Source organism: Urocitellus parryii, chromosome 6 (assembly GCF_045843805.1).
Source record: "Urocitellus parryii isolate mUroPar1 chromosome 6, mUroPar1.hap1, whole genome shotgun sequence".
NCBI classification, from domain to species: Eukaryota; Metazoa; Chordata; class Mammalia; order Rodentia; family Sciuridae; genus Urocitellus; species Urocitellus parryii.
In genome coordinates, this window is record NC_135536.1 from 180,654,246 (window position 1) to 180,673,851 (window position 19,606).

At 41.4% G+C, this 19,606-nt stretch overlaps 1 protein-coding gene across 10 annotated transcripts in view; it reads left to right on the forward strand.

Annotated features, from left to right (window-relative positions):
* Positions 1-19,606, forward strand: part of LOC144255370 (uncharacterized) — a 96,431-nt gene that overhangs the window by 58,339 nt on the left and 18,486 nt on the right. For 5 of the 10 annotated variants that reach the window (XM_077799908.1, XM_077799910.1, XM_077799912.1 and 2 more), the window contains one exon: positions 17,727-17,791. In XM_077799908.1, coding sequence (XP_077656034.1) covers positions 17,727-17,791 — 65 coding nt within the window. Of the gene's footprint in view, positions 1-3,070; positions 3,135-3,199; positions 3,356-9,156; positions 9,411-17,726; positions 17,792-19,606 lie in introns of those variants that run through there. The other 5 variants (XR_013343731.1, XM_077799913.1, XM_077799914.1 and 2 more) reach the window with 3 other exon arrangements.

Genomic DNA, 19,606 nt, shown 5'->3' on the forward strand with positions numbered 1-19,606 from the left:
TTGCAAGCATCCTATCAATATCAGAGAGTTCTAGCAGGGTTGGTACAGCCGTCCATTTGGTACTGTTGCTATATTTGGTTATAGTGAACCCCCAGTAGATATTGGTTCTCCCTAACTATCTTTATTCTGTTCTATACTTTTCCAGGTTCATGGAATGTTAGACATCTTGTCCAGTTTCCTATTTGTAACAGAAGGCTGGACCAGATGCGAAGGGAAGTCTTGATATAGAAAAGCATCCCTCCCCCACAAAAAACCCAACAACCTGATTTCTTGAACTATTTGTGAGTCTCCTTTATAAATAACCCATTTCTTGCTTTATCGTTGGACCTTTTTAACTCCTTTTAGTCTCAGTAGGTATTCAAGGAAGTGGGGGCTGAGGTCAAGGAAACTCCTCCATCAGAGCCCATGGCAGACTCCTGAATCCTGGGGTAGAGGGGAGGGAGGTGGATGCCTGCATCCTCTTCTGCCCCACCGAGCAGGTGTGCTGCCACCCTGTCTCTCAGGAAAGACCTGCCAAGTGTCTATTGACACATTGTGTGGAAATAAAAGCAGTGGGCGAGTAGCTGCTGTTTCTAATGGCAGCGTGGGTAGTGGGGGCGGGCCAGCCCCGGCAGAGTGACAGCTGTGGTACCCAACACTGTCAGTGCAGAAGCTGACGGCCTCTGTTCCCCATGCCTGCCCACATTTGTGCACCCTGTCACTGCAGGGTGACAAGCCCAAACACTGGGAGCCTCCCTTTCTTATGCTAATGCTCCGTAATGACAGCTTCCTCAGCCCACCAGGTGTGACAGCCACCACAGGCAGCCCTCCACCCCCATCCTGAGCTTCCCTCCCCCCAAGTCCTGGACCTCATTCAGGACAGGGCGCTCAGGACAGATACCTCTTTGGCCAGCCTTCCAAGGGCTGGGCCTGTGCAGCTTGGACCTCATGCTGCCATCCTTCTCTTCCTGGTCTTCTACCCTCCCCTCTGATTGCTTTGTCTTTACTTTTCCTGGAAAAGGGGATTCAACCCAGGGAATTGAACCACTGAGCCACACCCTCAGCCCTTTATTAAAAATACTTTAGTTTGGGACAGGGCCTCATTAAGTTGCTGAGGCTCTTTTTGAACTGGCGATCCTCCTGCCTCAGCCTCCTAAGCCTGTGATCCCACAGTTCCCCGTCCCTCCCCTTTGATTTCTGACCACAACCATCTTCTTCATCTTCTAAAACACATCATAACCTTCTGTGCCTCTGGCCTTTCCCCGTTGCTGTTCCGTGGGCTGGCCTTCAATCCTTGCCAGTTCCTTCGTTGATTCAGTCTTTGTGTGTGTGTGTGTGTGTGTGTGTGTGTGTGTGTGTGTGTTTATTTTTATATCTTTTTCTCAGTAGTGTTTTTAGATTTATTTATTCATTTGTTCTAATTAGGTCTGTATGACAGCGGAATGCATTTTGATTCACTGTACACAATCGCAGCACAACTCTTTATTTCTCTGGTTGTACACCATGTAGCCTTCCCTGACCACCACAGTCTGGATCATTAGCCCTGTCTTTGCTCTTCGGTTGCTGATTTCTTAGATAACATGGATTTCATTTATTGATTATCTCGTCTGCTCATCTATCCACTGGCTTGTCTATCTTTTCTACTAAAATAAATCACATGAAGGCAGAAACCTGTCTGTTCCCAGCTCCAACCCTAGAGCTTAGTCCCAATGCCTGAGACATAGTAGTTACTCAACCAACGTGAGTTGGGTGGAAAAGTGAATGCTATGCATGCATGAAAAGCAGAGGTGAGGCTCCCCCAGCAGTGAGCCTCAGGTGGGGATCCGTGACCCGCAGGGCACACGCTGCCGTGAAGAGCTACCTGAAGGTTCTGTTGCCCTCCTGTGAGCACAGGTGAACTCGGCCGTCAGCCATGCTTCTTGTGCAACTCTCTGCTCCTTCTGCTTCCCTAACCTTCTCCGTCTGATCCTTTAGCCCTGTTCCCAGCCAGCTCTGGTTAGAGTTAGTTAAATGTTTAACATTTGCTCCCCCAAGCTATTCCAGCCTGAGGCCTGTGGGTAAAAATCGTTTAAAAATCTTGTTTTCTTTCTGAAAACTTGTAAGGATCTCTCTTTACCTTTGAAGTTTGAGAATTTCACAAGATACCCCGAGTACATGTCTTTTTTTATTAGCTCTGCCTGGGGCTCGGTGAACCCTTTCAGTCTGAAGACTAGATCAGCATGGGCTCCGATTCAGTTTTCTTCTATTCTTATTATTCTTTCTCTCCTGGTTTGATTACTTATGAAGACTCTCTATATTTATCCAAAATATCTTATTGGTTCATCCTTGAATTTTTTTTTTTTTTCTTGCTACCAAGGAATGAACCCAGGAGTGCTTGACCACTGAGCTACATCCCTGACTCTTTTTATTTTTTATTTTGAGACAGGTCACACTAAGTTGCCTAGGGCCTAGCTAAGTTGCTGAAGCTGGCTTTGAACTTGAGATCCTAATGCCTCAGCCTGGGATTACAGGCGTGCGCCGCTGTGTCTGGCCCATTTAAGTTCTAAATCGTCTGTATTTATGTTTGCAATGGTTTATAAGATTTTTCTTCTAAGTGGTCTTACTAAACACTAACTCAGGTCTCAGGAGTGGCTTTTTACATTTCTAAATCTTCTACTAAATTTTTATTTCTATTTTTATTAATTTTTTTTTTTTGGTGTGTGTGTACAGTACTGGAGATTGAACCTGGGGAGGCTTTACCACTGAATTACATTTCTCCCTTTTTTATCTTTTGAGACAGGGTCCCACTAAGTTTCCAGGCTGCGCTTGAACTTGGCAATCCTCCTGCCTCAGTCTGCAGGATGGCTGGAGTTTTAAAGTCATATATCACCCTGTCTAGTCTGAATTTTAAAATTCTAAAAAAAAACAGTTCCTCCCCCAAAGACAGTTTTTTTGCTTCAATCACATCTCTTTGAGAGGGAACACTATTTTCCTATCAAAGTTAGTTTTTCTTCCCTTATTCTGACTCTGCCTCAACAGGAGCAGCTGTTCCCAGGCCCCCTCTCATGTTACTGAGTCACTTTAAGAAGGAAGGATGTTTCTTCATCGTCTCGTGGGGATGAATTCACTCTGCATCCATAGAAATGGGAAATCTATGTGCGGTCTGGTTCTGGAAGGTTCGTATTCTGCCTGTCTTAACCCCGTCTTACCTTTTCTCCTCATCCCACTGTCTTTCCCACAGAATCTCAAGCCCCCCGTATGCTCAGGTTCCCTCTCTGAATTCCATACTTTGGCCAGTTCAGTTGTTCTGAGCCAACCTAACAGAAAATATGGAAAGAAAGGTCGAGCAGCCAACCTTCCCAGAATATCCAGTGGAAATATGAAGGGCAGTAAATAGGTAAGTCCTTTGGTCCTTAGTCTGCCCCCTTGGGATCACTGGGAATGCCCATTGAACCCCTTTATTTTCCCAATGGTATGATAGTGTGTTAGTCAGCTTTCTTTTACTATAACAAAGTACCAGAGATAGCAAAGTTATAAAAAGGGGAAGTTTATTTGGGCTCACAGTTTTGGAGGGTGCAGTCCATGACTTAGCCCTATTACTTTGGGCCATGGCAAGTCAGCGCATCATGGAGGGAGCACATGGCAGAGCAGATCCACTCACCACAAGTCAGAAACAAAGCAGAGAGAAAGGGACCAGACTCCCATAGTCCTCACCAAGGGTACCCCCAAATGACCTAAAGAACTTCACAAGGTCTTTGAGAGGTCCAGTTCTGCATATTCTGCCACCTTCTGAAAGTGCCACCCCAGGACCAATCCTTCCACACATGGACCTTTGTGAGGCACTAAGGGTCCAGGCTGTATATTTGATTGTCCCAGTGCCCTCCAGATGAGCTCTGTTCATTCCCACTGTGGCTCTCCGTGCAGACACCTCTCCTGGGTGCTCAAGCTTCACCATGCGCCTCACAGACCTGCAGCTGCTTTCCTGAGACAGTGACTCTTTCCTCCATGTTCAGCTTCCCGCCTGCTCAGAACAAGTCCTTGCTTGTTGTGCGTTGGCAGTCTGGAAGGGACACAGTGCTCAGAGCTGGCTGTGTCTGGGTTCCTGCTGTGAGTGGCCAGCAAACCTGCAGAGGGGTCTGCACAATGGCTCTCCTCCAACAGTTCAGTCTAAAATGTTCTCTCTTCTTCTGGGCTGCTGACTTCAACAATTCTCAAAGCGTGGACGCTCTGGGAAGTCCAAGTGGTCAAAACCTTCTTCCGGATGAGACAAAGGCGTTATTTTACCTGTGGATGTTCTTTCTTTTTCAAGCACAGAGTAGAGTTTGCAAAGGCTATTTTACATGCCCTGGTGTAATGGCAAGGAAGATGTGTGGGTGCACATTTTGATTTTAAAGTTTAATATGATTTGTACCAACAGGCACAACCCACGTGAACGCAGCTCTTTGGAGTAGTGATACTTTTTAAAGAGGCACACAATCATAAACCAAATTCTAACACATGTTGATGTGTTTGTTTGCTCAAGGATTGAATACTCACTGTATACCAGGCCCTTTTTATTGTGGATTGTAGGGAGTGGCAGACCATGAGACAAAGCCTTTGCTTTTATGGACATTCTAGCTGAGGAGGCAGATAATAAATGTTAACAATTAAATATATGATATGATTTTAGGTGGCAATAAGTAACGTGGAGAAAACAAAGCTGAGAAGGGAGCGTAAATGTCCAGGGTTATGATTCTAGCTGGAGGAGCTGGGAAGGTGTCTTAGCAGAAGGCAGATAGGATCAGGAACTTTAATGGGGTTTCATTCTCTGTTCCATTTCCCCCAGGAGGATCAGAATGGTCTCTTAAGACATGAGGGGTTTCTGGTTGGTGTGTAAAAATAGTAGGGCCCTTGTCACTCATGAAAGACATTTACTTCTATAAATAGACTTGTCCCATTCAAAATGTTTATGCAACAATAATAATGATAATTTATTGAATATTTCCTATATGATGTTTACCATGTTCCAGGCACTGTGTAAATTATGTTATATACAATTCTCATTGGACTCTACAATAACACAATGAGCTAAGCACCATTTTTATCCCCATATGGAATCTGAAGTCCATAGAAGCAAAGCCCATCTCCAATGTGATAAGTTAGTAGCAAAATCATGGTTTTCCTGGTTCCAAAAGTCATGCCCTTGACCATGAGGCAATTATGTGAGGCCTGGGGACATATAAATAAATATACATTCCTTGCTTTGTGGAATCTCATTATATTATGGAAATAATAAGTGGATAGGAAATTATTATGCCCTATGGAGAAGGCTGGGATTCGGAAAAGCATAGAATACAGTAAGAGATCAGACATGGGTCATTTAACCTAAATTGGTGGCAATGTATAGCAAGGAAGCTTCTGGGAAGAGGTGACTTTAAACCTCAAATCCAATAGTGTCATGGTAACCAAGGATAAAAGGGAGAGAAGGGTAAAGCATAAGCAAACTGATGCTTGCATACTGTGGAGTGTCCAGAAAACTCCAGGAAGTTCAGTATTGCTGGAGCTTATAGTCTATAAGCAGGAAGCTGTGCACGGAGAGGCCTGGAATCATGGAAAGCACTGCACAATGGTTTTCAAGTTTCTCTGTTTAATATGATTTGTACCAATAGGCACAACCCACATGAACACAGGATTTGTGATTTAAAAAGTAGGAAGCAATGGAGAGCTTTTAGACTGCCAAATATCAAGGTAAGAGTCATTTCAGGTAAAATGCTGGGGTAGCTCTGTTGAGGGTAGGGCTAAAGGGGAAGGACAGAACTGAGGTCAAGAAGGCCGGCTGGGACCTGACTGTAGTGGTCCAGGGAAGAGATGATGGGAATCTCTTGTGAGGTGATGGTGATAAGGTGGAGATGACGAAGGAGCTTGGGAGATGGTGAGGGAATGTCAACAAGGCCTGGGAACTGATGGGGGGGGGAATGCAAAGGAAAATTAGGGTGATTTTTAGAATTTGGCTCAAGGGGTTGGACAAATATTGGTTCCCCTGGCTGACTCAGAGAACTGAGGAGGAGGGGAAACACAGAAGGCAGGTTTGGAGGAGTGTGATGCAGTGGTGCATTTGAGACCTCAGCTGGCACACGTTGGGCACTGTGTCTCACCACAGGATCCCTGCTGGAGATGGGGATCTGGAAATTCTCAAAACCTTATTGAAAGTCAAAGAGTAAGAATGGGTGAGATCATGCAGTGGGCAGCTGGAAGAAAAGTGGGAGAGAAAGAGAATAGAGAGGATTAAAACATCGAAGAATATTCAGGCACTCTACTTAATATTTTATAAAATTAGTTACAGAAATGGTAGCTAACGCTATCTTTCTATCTGGTGGGCTAAGCAGAAAATAGCATGAAAAAGATTGTTTTGAAATAAAGAAAGGAAGCACGTGAGCAGGTCACAACAGTGAGAACCAGTTGGGGGTACCCATGTATCCAGGAAAGATCTCTGAACAAGAAGTGACCCAGAAGCAGATAGGACAAGTTGGGGTTAGGTTGCTGACTGCCATCCCCCACCCACTAGAGCCTTTCTATTTTAAAGAAGAATATTTTATCCTTTCAAATCATGTTAGGTAAACTACCCCGGGGTCTTTAAAGCCATATGGAAGCAAGCTTTGCTCCTGCTCTTACCTAGAGGTCAACCTCACCTTGGCCATAATCCAGTATCCTAGTTTATAAGGTTACAGAGCTTCTGGAAAATCTAGACAAAATGTCAAAGAATAAAATTAATTTTCTCACTAAACCTGTCTTTTTGCTTTATGATTCCCTGGGGAGCTATATGGGCAAAGACTCCTACATGTCTGAAGACAACTATATGTCCACCTTATCCATTAGACAATGTGGCCCTGTTAATATTCATCACAGAACTAGAATACTTAAAGTTTAAAATCTGTATGGAACTCTACCTATAATACCCAAAGCAATTTTTAGCTAACAACGACAATAACAAAGCAAACAAAGCAAGAGGCATTATGTTCCCTGACTTTAAAACATACTATAACCCTGGAATAATCCAATAGCATGATACTGGCATGAAGATTCACACACAGACCAGTAGAACTGATTGGAGAACCTAGTCAACCCTGTATCTCTAGCTAACTGACTTTCCCCTAAGTTGGTAAGAACATCCAATTTCATAAATGGTGCTGGGAAAAGTGGATAGCCATGTGCAGAAGAATGGAACTGGATTCCATTTTTCACTAGTTTGAAAACCCAACTCAAAATGGATTAAGGGGTTAAATGTAAGATACAACAACAACAACAAAACTCTAAACTATTAGACGAAGACAGTAAGTGAAATGCTTCAGGACATTGGAATAGGCAAGGATTTTTTTTTTGGGGGGGGACAATATTCCCAAAGGATAGAAAACAAAAGCAAAAAGTGGTCCAATAAAATTACATCAAACTAAAAAGCTTTTGCACAGGAAAGGAAACAGCAGAGTGAAGATATAGGCTACAGAAGGGGAAACAATATTTTCAAACTATACAATAGACAAGGGGGAAATATTCAGTGTGTATAAGGAACCCTGCAAATTCAGTAGCAAATAAACTCATTTTAAAAAAAATGGGCAACTGACCTAAATAAACATCTTTCTAATGACTGAACATGGCCAACAGATATATGAAAAAATATTCAACATCACTGGTCATCAGGGAAATTCAAAATTACAGCCACCATGAGGTATAGCCAAGGTATAGGCTATTATAAAAAAAAAGAAACAGTGGTAGTGAGAATGTGGAGAAAAGAGAATGCTAACACTGTTGGTAGGAATTTGAACAAATATAGATTTGGAAAACAGTAGGGAGGTTGCTCAAAGAATTAAAAATAGAACTACCGTATAATCCAGCAATCCCACCACTAGGTAGGTATCCAAAAGAAATGAAAGAGGTCGAAAGAAGTGATAGAAGTGACATCTGCACTCTCATGTTTACCTCAGCATTATTCTCCGTAGCCACAAGGTGCAAACAACCTAGGTGTCCATCAGCTGATCAAGGGTTAGGGTACTTGTGGTACGTACATACTGGAATACTCCTCAGCCATATAAACAAGAATGAAATCTTGCCATTAGTGACGACATGGATGAAAATGGAAATCATTATGTTAAATGAAATAAGCTTGGCACAGAAAAGCAAATACCATCTGATCTCACTCCTGTGTAGAATCTAAAAACGTTGATCTCATAGAAGTTGAGAGTAGAATGGTGGTTACCAGAGGCTCAGGAGGGTAGGGGAAAGAGGGTCAGGAAAAGGCTCATCGATGTGCATTGGCATAGAGAAATAAGTAGTTCTGCTGTGACATTGGAGTGGCTATAGATAAAGATAATATGCTGTACATTTCAAAAAGCCAGAAGAAAAGATTTTAAAACATTTTCACCATAAAGAAATGAAAAATGTTTGAGGAGATGAATATGTTTAACCTGATTTAAACATGACACAATACATGCATGTACCACATAACACTCCATAAACATGAAAAACAATTTTTTAAATGTTTTTATGTATCAGTTAAAAACAAATTTAAGTATAAAAAGATGTCTATGTGTCTGGATTTAGTTGTCTTTTTCTTTCCATTGGAAATTTGCTTTAGGTACCGAAAGTTGTGGAATGCACAGTATTCCAAGGAGATAGACTCTTTTTTTGTTGCAATTAGAATCAAGTACTTCTTTGTTACTCAGTAAACTTTTAGTGGCAAAAATAACATTAATATGACAGGTTAGACAGGAGTTTTACTGAAAGATCAGTGACAAGAACTGGCTCCAGAAAGACAAATAATCTTCATCTCACATGGCAACCTAATGACAGATGAGTACAGATGGTGACAACCCTCAACCTGGAATTCTGCTCGAGTCAACCAATCAATCAATCAATCAGCAACTATTTATTGATCTCCAATTTTGGCTAAGAACACAGACCTTAGAATTAAATGCCTGAACTGAAAAATTCAAGTTTTCCATGTAACAGTGACTTATCCTTGGGATAGTTCTTGAAACTCTCTGAGCCCCAGTTTCTTCCTCTAAGGAAAATAATTGCATGTAACTCGTTGGGTTGTTGTGGGAACCAGATGAGTTGCAAAGACTCTGAAAGTAGCAGGTAGTATTTTGTTTCATTGTGTGGTTTCTATGATTGCTGTCATTTCTGGGTGTCCCAGGTTAGTGCATGGGCTTTCTTCTCTTCCAGGCTGGTCTGATGGTATACGATGGGTAAGATGAGCTCCAAAGAATTGTCCATCCCAGGTCCTTATGGTTTTGTGAACTCTCAGAGAAGCACATCAGTCAACCTTGGCATGTGAGGACTCTGCGGTGAAAGGGGAAGAAAAGAACAAGGATTGGAGCCAAAAGGAAAAGGAAGACCGTGGGATGTTAGGAGAGAGAGTGGAGGCCTGGAGAGGAAACTTCCATACTTAGACATTTTAGATGTCTTCTCTGTTCCAGGTATTCTTCTGGGAGCTGGAGATGCCATTGTGGTGGAGAGATAAGAAGTCTGTTATCTGCATGAATTTTGTGTGTGGGATGAAAGGGAGAAGACCATAGAACATGAAAGACAGGGCTTCAGAGAATAATATCTGCTACAGAAAATGTGGCTGGCTGAGTTGGTAGGGATGTGCTGAGGGAAGGTGAGAGGACCAACTTTGAGTTCTGTGGCCAGGAAGGACATTTCTGAGGAATAAAGAGAGGCCTGACTTGTTCTTTGGGAGGATCCTATTAGTCATAGTTCTCTATCGGAACAGAACCAGCAGGCTGATAGATGATTATGAAAAAGGTAAGGAGATTTATTAGATTGGCTTACATGACCAGAAGCTGGATAGTCCCCAAAGGTCCTCTGCAGCTGGAGAGCTGGAGGAACCAGTAGCTGCTCAGTTCAAGAAGCTGGAGCCTAGGAACGAGGAGACCAATGATGCAGCCCCATCCCCAAACTGAAGGCCTGGAAACTCCCTGGAGAGTCACTCGTGAGAGTCCACTTTGGAAGAGGAAAGGGGCTGGTGTCTGATGTCCTCAGGTGATCGCAGCAGCCATCAAGAAGCTGCTCGAGAAGAATCATGCTGCGTCTGATGCTGCTTCCTTTTCTTCCAACTTTTTGTTCTGTCCAGGCCCCACACTGTTGGACTGTGCTGCCCATATTTAGGGAGAGTCTTCCCCTCAGTTTGCCATCCCACATGCCAATCATTCCTGGAGACATCCTCACTGACACACGCAGAATCCTCTTCACCTCAGGCATCTCTTAATCCAATCAGGTTGACAGTTTAGATTGAGAATCCCAGGGGTAGTTCTTACCCAGTATCGAAGTCTTATCCCAGGAGGGAGAGCTAACTGGCCTGTTCTGCTCCCTTTCACTCCTCTTATACAAGCTTTTCTCCTCCCTCTAGGGAATTGATAAACTTCCCTGTGGGTGAATTTGGGAGTAGGACTTGAGATGCACAGGTCAGCCATTTTCCTCTCCTCTGTAGGGCAGAGTGAGGTGCCTGCAAAGAACACATGTTCTACTCTGCTTCTTTATGCTGCAGGTTCATGCTGTAGGTTTTACCAGGGCAGAAACCCATTTTGGGGGTAGTGGTTCAGCACATTTTTTAGAATTTTGTGGCTAAATATTAGGAGATAATTTTTCATATTTCATATCCTAGCCCTCCTGCCCGAAGACAGTGATTCTCAGAATGTGGTCAGTAGACTGGCGGCATCAACATCTTTCAAGCCCTTGTTAGAAATGCAGGGTCTTTAAGCCCGTCCAGACCCTCTGGATCACAGGTTCTAGGGAAATCCACATTTTAACTATTGTTTCAGGTGATTCTGATGTGTGCTGTTCACGTTTGGTATCACTGCTCAAGTACAATTTCACTTTACTTACTAGATGCACGGACACTGCCCACCCCCAACTGTGTCAGTCAAAATGTCTGCATACATTGCCAGGTATCTTCTTGGATCCAAGAGTCATCACCGATTGAGGACCATTTGTCTATCTGCTTTTGTTGAGAGTATAACTTGTTGTTTGTTCTTGGTGGCCATGAAGTAAATTGTCCTCTTTATAGAAAGAGCAATATGCACTTCATAGATTGTCGGAGTATTAGATGTAAACATCTAAAAAAGTTCTTAGAGCAGCATGTACTTATTATACTTGACCCATGAGTTAGGTTTCTTCTTCTTCTTCTTCTTCTTCTTCTTCTTCTTCTTCTTCTTCTTCTTCTTCTTCTTCTTCTTCTTCTTCTTCGTATCATTATTATTATTATCATTGAATAATATATAGACCATGAAAGATCTATATAAGCTTATAGGTTAGTATTATCATTGCTTCAATTATTATTGTTCTTTTTATCTTATGAAATACCTAAATATAAAAATTATTATGTTTTGTTCATTTCATGAAGGACCTAAAATTGCCTCTGTTATATGTGAGTCACTCCCAAATCTTCTCCCTATTGGGAGAAAGTATCATGAAATCCTTTCTTTTCTTAATTTTAAATTTTTCAAAAATTTTCATTCTTTAAAAACCCACACAGCTGTTAGTATCCCAACATGGGTCATTCCAAAATTGCAATTGCAAAACCCTCCCTCATTGCTTTTGCCTTACCACATTACCACATATTCCTTCGGAGAAGAAAAATGCTGCAAATCTGTTACGGGAGCACTCAGCCACCTTTCCCCCTGTCCTTGAGGACTGTTCAGACACCTGTGGATGCTTCTTTCCTCTGCCCTCCGGGGCTTGCAATTTACTAGCATAACCTGCTTTTCTGTCCTTCCTCCTCCCACCCCGTAGACATTGTGCTCCACCTCTGCATAGAGATTCTTGTAAAATAAACTCCTCATCGTGTGCCAGGATGGACAGCTGCTGCCCAGGTCCTTAATTCTGGGACAGCAGACATCTGAGTAACGAGAGGGAAAGTCAGTAAACCACCCTGGTGTTTCGCTGATGTTTCACCATGCAGGAAAAGTTGTGCAACATCTGGATGACAACCTAGAATTCTGGCTTCCTATGGGGCTGCTTGGGTATTGTGTAGACACAGACTTTATCTTAACGTGGTCATAATTTATGAGTTCAGAATTTCAAATTCAATCCAAATCCTTGGAGCCTGAATCTGTTCACCCTTGGCAAAACGTGAGTATGTGTCTTTAAAGCAATAAGACTTGGAAAGTTTATTAAAAGAAAAAAAAATCTCAAAAGGCATTTTTGACATCAAATAACTCTCAAAACCCAATGTTTTTGTGATTTAAATGAATCAGAAACATATGGATTAAATTTTCTTTAAATTGCTCTCAAGATTAAAAATCAAGGGGAAAAAGTGCCCAGGGCCAAATGTATTTCGGGGGTTTTCCAGGACAAAGTATGGTTGGAACTCAGTTGGAGACATGAGTAGCACCCACACTGCTGCTGGGGTCCTCGCTCCTCAGATCGGTGGAAGGATCAGAGTTTTAGACCCAGAGCATTGATTCTCACTCTGCCAAGCAACCACACAGACCACCAAGCACAAATCATCCTAAGAAACATCCACCATTAAAATTTCTGCTAATTTGCAGCTAGCCTTTCAAAACAAACAACTTACTTCAAAGTCAAGCTAAAGATGTCTCATTTTAGAGTTTCCCTGCAAGGTCTGAAAGTGATTAAAAGAGAAATTACATCTGAAAAGGGAGCTGCTTCAAGCATTATTTAAAAGTGGGCAGAGTTGGGCCTTCTCACAGCCAAGCCACCTCCAGCAGCAACCCTGAGCTGGGCTTGCCATCCTTGGGCTCAAATATCAACCCAAATTCTGCTCTGAGAAACTAAAATAAGCCAGGGAAAACCAACCTGGAGGACACGTGCATAAATTTGGGAGCTTGGTTCTTTATGAGTGGGGTGGGGTGTCTTTCCTTGCTTTCTGCTATTCTCAATGCTTTCTACTTTTGCCAACCAGAGCACAATCAATTGGATCTTATTGATGATCAAAATACATCTTAAAATAGAAAACATATGTTTTATTGACTCCTTATTGACTCCTTATTAGTTTTGGGGGGTGTTTTTTTTTTTTTTTGGTCAAATTATTTGAGTTTCTATTTCTGCTTCTTCACATTAAAATAATAGAGTTCTTTTCCTAAGTTCACCATTATTTACTTTGACCAAACCCTGGAGGCAAAGAGATATTTAGAAGAAAGAATTTTAGCAGAACCTTGTTTGCTTTTCCCAATTGGAGCTCATGCAGAAATTTCCACACCATCTCTCTTCTACCTCCTCCAAAGTTTTAATTTCATGGCCTATATTTAGGGTTTTTCTGGTAGTGAGGGGTTGTTATTCATTATCCCCTTTTATCAAGCTTCACGTCAGATCTCTGAGACCGTTGTACATTTTGGAAAGCCATTTACTCATTCAACAAATATTGGTGAAGCTCATACTATGTTCCAGGTATATATTTGCTGAAGATAGATCTGTACACAGAGCGGTTCAGAGTAGATGAGTACATAAATGGATACAAAAGATAATTGGAGACAGTGACAAGCTTTACGGAGAATATGAAACATGTCGATGTGATGAGAATAGCAGTGAGTGCCTTGGAGTGTGTGTGGAGAGAGAGTGACAGCTACCGAGACACACGGAGATAGACAGAGAGCCTGGGAGGGAGCTTGAGATGGCATGGTCTCTGAGAAGGAAGAGGTCTCTAGAAGGTTATAGGTGACTCGAGCTCTGTATAGGGAGAAGCAGTGTGGCTTGTTAAAGGCAGAGGAAGAGTGCTTCTGGTGAAGGGGACATCAAGGGGACATCAAGGGCAAATACCTTGAGGTGGGATCTACCTTGGTTCATTGAAAAAGCAGAAAGAGGACCATGCGCCTGGAGTCTATGGTAAGAATGAGTCACAGCATGAAATGAGGTAGAGAGGTAAGCAGGTGCCCAGCAGACAACCCCTTGCAAGCCACAGTGAAGATATGCAATTTTTAAAAGTTTTTTTTTTTAATTTGTTTTTTAGTTGTAGATGGATGCAATACCTTTATTTTGTTTATTTATTTTTATGTGGCGCTGAGGATCAAACCCAGTGCCTCACATATGCGAGGTAAGTGTTGAGGCACAACCCCAGCCCCAAGCTTTGCAATTTCTTGTAGGATGGAAAAGTTTTCATTGTAAGCCAGTAGAGTCTGTTTGGATTTTCAGAAACTGTTTCAATTCTAATTTGTTGAATGGACTCCAAGGAGCCTGAGTTTCAAACAAAAGAGACCTGTGGGCTCCGTGTATGCCCATTCTCAGTCCTCCTTTGGCTGAGATGTTTTGAACACCACGGATCCTTTTTTTGTCTCTGCTCAACAGAAACTGAGTTCTGTTGGCCAGCATCTAACGGGGTGGAAGCCGCTTTCCAAAACTTCCCTCATCTGCTGGGCATGAGGATAATGGCATTTTACTTATTCATGATTGCTAGGATTTTGTGTTAAATAGACAAGTCTTGAAACATACCTTTGGTTGAGCCAACCCAGAGTTTGTTCCAAATGCAATAAAATAACCTTAAAAATCTTGCCAGAGTTGAATTCTGATGCTGCGAGGCACTGCTCAATCTTTGAAATGGGTACAACAATAGTATTTGTGATGCATCAAATAGGATTGTGATGCCTCAAAGTCAGTGTTGCTTGAAAAGTCCTTGACATGGTCCCTGGCCCATCATGAAGGGGGTCATTATGTATTAGCCACTATTTTTACCAATGAAAGATTAAAGTAATCTTTACGGTGTAGTCTCCACTGTAGTGTGTGGGGACCAATAACAGTTGTGACTGCCACTGCAAGAATCTTACATTATTGAATAGAGTTATGTGTTACAAGTTTAATATTTCATGACCAAATATTTTACCAAGAATACAAAGGCAATATTAGTAAGAGAAATGCTGCAAATATGGGACATTGTATATATCCCAGGATCCTTTCCTAACAAGGTAGTCTTTGGTTATCCCTAGCTATCTCCCTCTGACAACACCTCTTGGAGTCCATTGTACTTATTCCCCTTTAGATTTAGAGTTCATAAGTTTTAATAACATTGAGAGGATAAACATGCTCATATGTCCACTTAAGAACTATAAAAAACATTTAACAGAATTTGCATTATTAAAATTGATTCTTTTTTGGTGGTGGGATCTTTTGACACTGTTTGAATCAATTACAGTGAACATCATCACCTGTTGCTCTTTTGGGCTTTGTATTAGTTTTTCAGAGCTGATGTAACAAATTGCTCCAAAATTAGCAGCTTAAAACAGCAGACATTTATCCTCTCAAAGTTCTGGAGGCCAGAAGTCTGAATTTTCAGCAGGACTATGCATCCTCAGGAGGCTCTAAGGTAGAGCAATTCTTTGCCTCTTCTGGCTTGGTGGCTGCCCACATTCCTTGGCTAATGGCTGCATCACTTCAATCTCTGCTTTGTCTAAGATCACTTTAGATCTTCTCTTCCTTATGTGTCTATCTCCCTCTGTCTCACATGAAAATAAGTGTGATAGAAATTGAGACCCACCAGGAAATCCAGGATCATCTCATCTCAAAACTTTTGATTTAATTACACCAGTCAAAACTTTACCATAAAGGGTAACATTCATATGTCCCAAGGGTTAGGATATGGATGTGTCTTTGGCAGCCATTATCAGCTCACCATAATCTTATAAGGAAAACATGTAAGAAAATTCTTTAAATATGTTTTGAAAAATGCAAGCCAAAATCAATATGATATTTAATAGTAACATTTTTATTTATGTGAGGCACTCATATAAAAAAAAGGAGGTACAGAGTCAATAAGTATTTCTTTCACTTGACAAATTCTGGACAAGGAAATATGATAGAAAATAAACTATTGGATAGAAGGAGATATGACTTTTTTCCTAGGAATAAAACAACTGGAAAGTATTTATCTTCAATATAAAAATAACTAAACACAAACTTTATTGAAGAAAGCCAATAGCTTTTCTACATCTCCTCAAAAACTAGCTGTCAGTAAGCCTAACACTAAATGATATTCTAATAATAAGAGTGGCATGCATGTCCACAACCAGCGCCCACTACAAATGTTAATTTGACATTTTATCGGGCATTCTGTTTTTCATAGTAATAACAAGTCAGGAAAATCTAGAAATGCAGATGACTTATTAAAGTCACAGGAGTGATCACGGATTTTTAGCTGCCCTTCCACATGGATGTTTCCAGAGGAAGGGTCAGCATTAAGAACAGGGCAAAGATCCACCCAAGTGAACTGAGGGAGGCTGACTCCAAGCAGCTATTACGAGGCCATCTATTGATTGACCTATTCTAACCTGGAGGTGCCAATGACAGGACAGTCTAATAGCGTAAACATCTCCTTCCTCTCCTCTTTCAACCCCAAGGATTATATCTTTCCCTCAGAGGAACCTCCAGCTGGGGATTTTTAACCAGCTTTGTTGGGCAAAAGAGACTTTTTGGTGGGAACACATCCCTGATCCTTATCTCGTGCTCTGCAATGAGCAAAACAGGCCTAGTCTCCTCTGTCTTCTTCAAATGTAACACTGTAGCCTTCAACTTCTTGAGGGTGCCCATTGAGAGCCTTTTAATCCAATCTCTCTGGATCTGCCTCCATCTTGCTTGTGTCCCAGGCTTTCTATGTGTTCTTGTAGGGATGAGTGGGGAATGGCATAAAGGAGGAATTTGTTCTTGATTGGCTTCTAATTCCTATGGCCAGGGACTGTCATGTGTAAGTTGTCCTGCTCAGGAAGGCCCTTCGTGGTGATGTGCATGGATTATGGACAAGACAGCATCAACCCTTAGGGTTTAAGAGAAGAAGACTGACAAGTAGCCTATGAAGGTCATGGGTCTTGAGGAGCACATTGCCATGACAGTATTGTTGACCCTAATTTTACTATCTTTTTTTTTATTTACCAAGATAACATTTATGTATAGTGACTTATGTAGATTTTAGGTATATAATTCACTAAGAACCAATTGACACATGATATAGGTATTATTATATATGCATGTAGCTGCCATTCCTATCAAGATGAAGCATATTTCTATGAGTAAGGCTACACCCCCCAATGTTTTTCACCCTTTTTGAGGCCACCTCTACTTATACTCCACCCAATAGACACCCACTCCTCTGATCCCTATTAACATAGATCAGCATGTTTTTTCTTGAACTTTATGCAAATGGAATTGTATGGAAGGTACTTTTGATATCAGCCTTCCTTTGTTAAAAACAATAATTTTGAGAGTCATATATATATCCATTCTACATTTTGATTTAACAGCCCAGTAAAGATAAATAGGAAAGGTAAATGAAGAATAAAATTTGAGCTCATTGGGCTATTGGAAGACAAAGCATCTTACCAAATTTGGCAAACACCCATGTGAAAATTCAGAAACACTTGCTTGATGGTGTGAATGATTTCCATTTCACCTCTTTGAATAAGAACTTGTACAGCCCCAGTATCCAGAGTTCAGTGCTTGGTCTACAATGCTATGGCTTAAGGCATATTTTAAAAGCTGCATGGGTTCTTCTAAGTCATGTCACTAGCGTGAGAGCCATTGTCCTATGATAAATGTTAGCTAGACAATGGGCATGCACTGTTCATTCATCAGGTTACTGCCACTCTCTCCTCCTTATTCTTTTTCATGGGTGCTAGAGACCAAACCCATGGCTTTACAAAAGGCAAGCACTCTACTATTAAGCTAAACCCCAAGCCCTTCCCACTACTTTTGACATGAGAATCATATTATAATTTTAATATTTATAAATTGTATTTTCATGTAATATATCTTTTAAATGTGAGCTCAGAATTCTTTTTATTTCTTTTCTGAAGCGCAGGAAGAAAAATGGGCTGTGTTGATCACTCGACCGAGGACCATTTCTAAAAGCATGCTGAAGGTAATTTTCATTACATTAGTCATAATAAGAGAAGCTTTGCTATGATAACAAATTAATTTTTAAGTTAATAAAAATGTATTTCTTGGTCAGGTTACATGTTCAATATAGACTCATGAATCACTCAGATTCCTGGTATTTTCTAATATCTGGAATGCCTGGCCCCTTAAGTCACAAAGAAAGGTATAAAAGGATAAAACATCTGTAATTTCAAGGACTGGGAGTGGTTTATAATGGCTCTCAAACTTGGTTGGGCCTTAAAAATCATTATCAGGGAAGCTTTTAAAAATGTTGAAGGCCAAGTTATACTGCATATCAATTAAGTTAGAATTTCTAAGGCTAAGACCCATGCATACATCAGTATGTTGTGAACTCTCCTAGATTATTCCAATGCATAGTTAAATTTAAGACTCACTGGCTAATATCACTTCTGCTCATGCTTCATTGGCTATACTTAATCACATGGGCCTGACCCAACACTGAGGGAGCCTGGGAAATGTAGTTTCCTCTGTTTCCAAGAAGAGGGCCTTGAAAGAGGAGTTAGGAAACATCTATCTTTCCATGCCACTTCAGAAAGTTCCTTCCCCCTCCATATACATCTCAACCCCCTCTATTACTTGAAACCTGCTTCGGCAGTAATGGTGGACTCGGAAGAAAAACAGATTATATTTACATTTCAGAAATATTTGCTTTACATCTGGTCACATTGGCATTTGAATCAGGAAAGAATTCTAATCTTTGTTCTAAGAACATTGGTCACCAAGTGAAGAGTCTTAGCTAAGGGACCAATATGACCAGATGTAATCATTTTAAGCTGGCTCAGCTATGATGTGGAGCAAGTGTGGATGGAATCAGGCCGTCAAGGAGGAGGTCTCTAACGTCGTCCAGGATGGGATGATCAAGGCTGGATTAAAGGGTCACAATGGAGATGTGTCAGAGAGGAAAGTAGAAGACGAAAACACTGAGGTTGTAGATCCTAATTATGAATTGCACACGACTTGTGCTACACAACCCTGAGTGGCATCAGGATTCACATGTTTCTGGCACAATCAACCAGATACAGATTGGTGGAGTCATGGAAGAAACACAGAGCCAAGCACAAATGAGGGTGCAGTGGAGAAATGAAGACAATGTGCATTTCTACCACTTCCAGGAAATACGTCTCAGAATAGTGGGGTGAAGAGAGATCTGGGGGAACTGATCTGTCAGTCACTGACAATGAAATATTTGTTCCCACTTGAGTATTGTTCCTTATGTGCTTCTTAGATTGCCACTCAGTGGGGAGAAAGTGGTAGGGCACTGATGCTTCATACTGAGCTGGTCCACCCTTCGTCTGCATGTCTGCTTGGCTTAAAATCCACACCATGTCAAACATCCAGTAGAGAAATGAAAACTTCAGTATACTCAATAGAAGAGAGATTAAGAACTAACGTGTACCCTTGACTGAGCTCACTTTATTCCAGCTAAGATGTTGCAGCTCAGAATAATTCACTTGTCAACTCTTGCTTTCCATTATGTTTCAAGGAAATGTACCATGTGAGTCAAAATGTTGAATGGAAACTTGGAAATATTGACCCTAGGGAAGGCTACTTATTTATTTAAACCTCCCCTTACATACACACCCTGACCCTGCCACTAGATTAAATGCACTGAGTCCTTCTTCTCAATGGTCACTAAATAATTGTGTATGTAGTAGGAATTCAATAATTAATTTTGATGAATGGAGAATGATACGTGACACACACATCAGAGACAACCTTTGAGTTCTCTCTGGTCTGGTTGTTTCTTGGGGGTCCCTGAGTGGCCTGTGGACAGGTC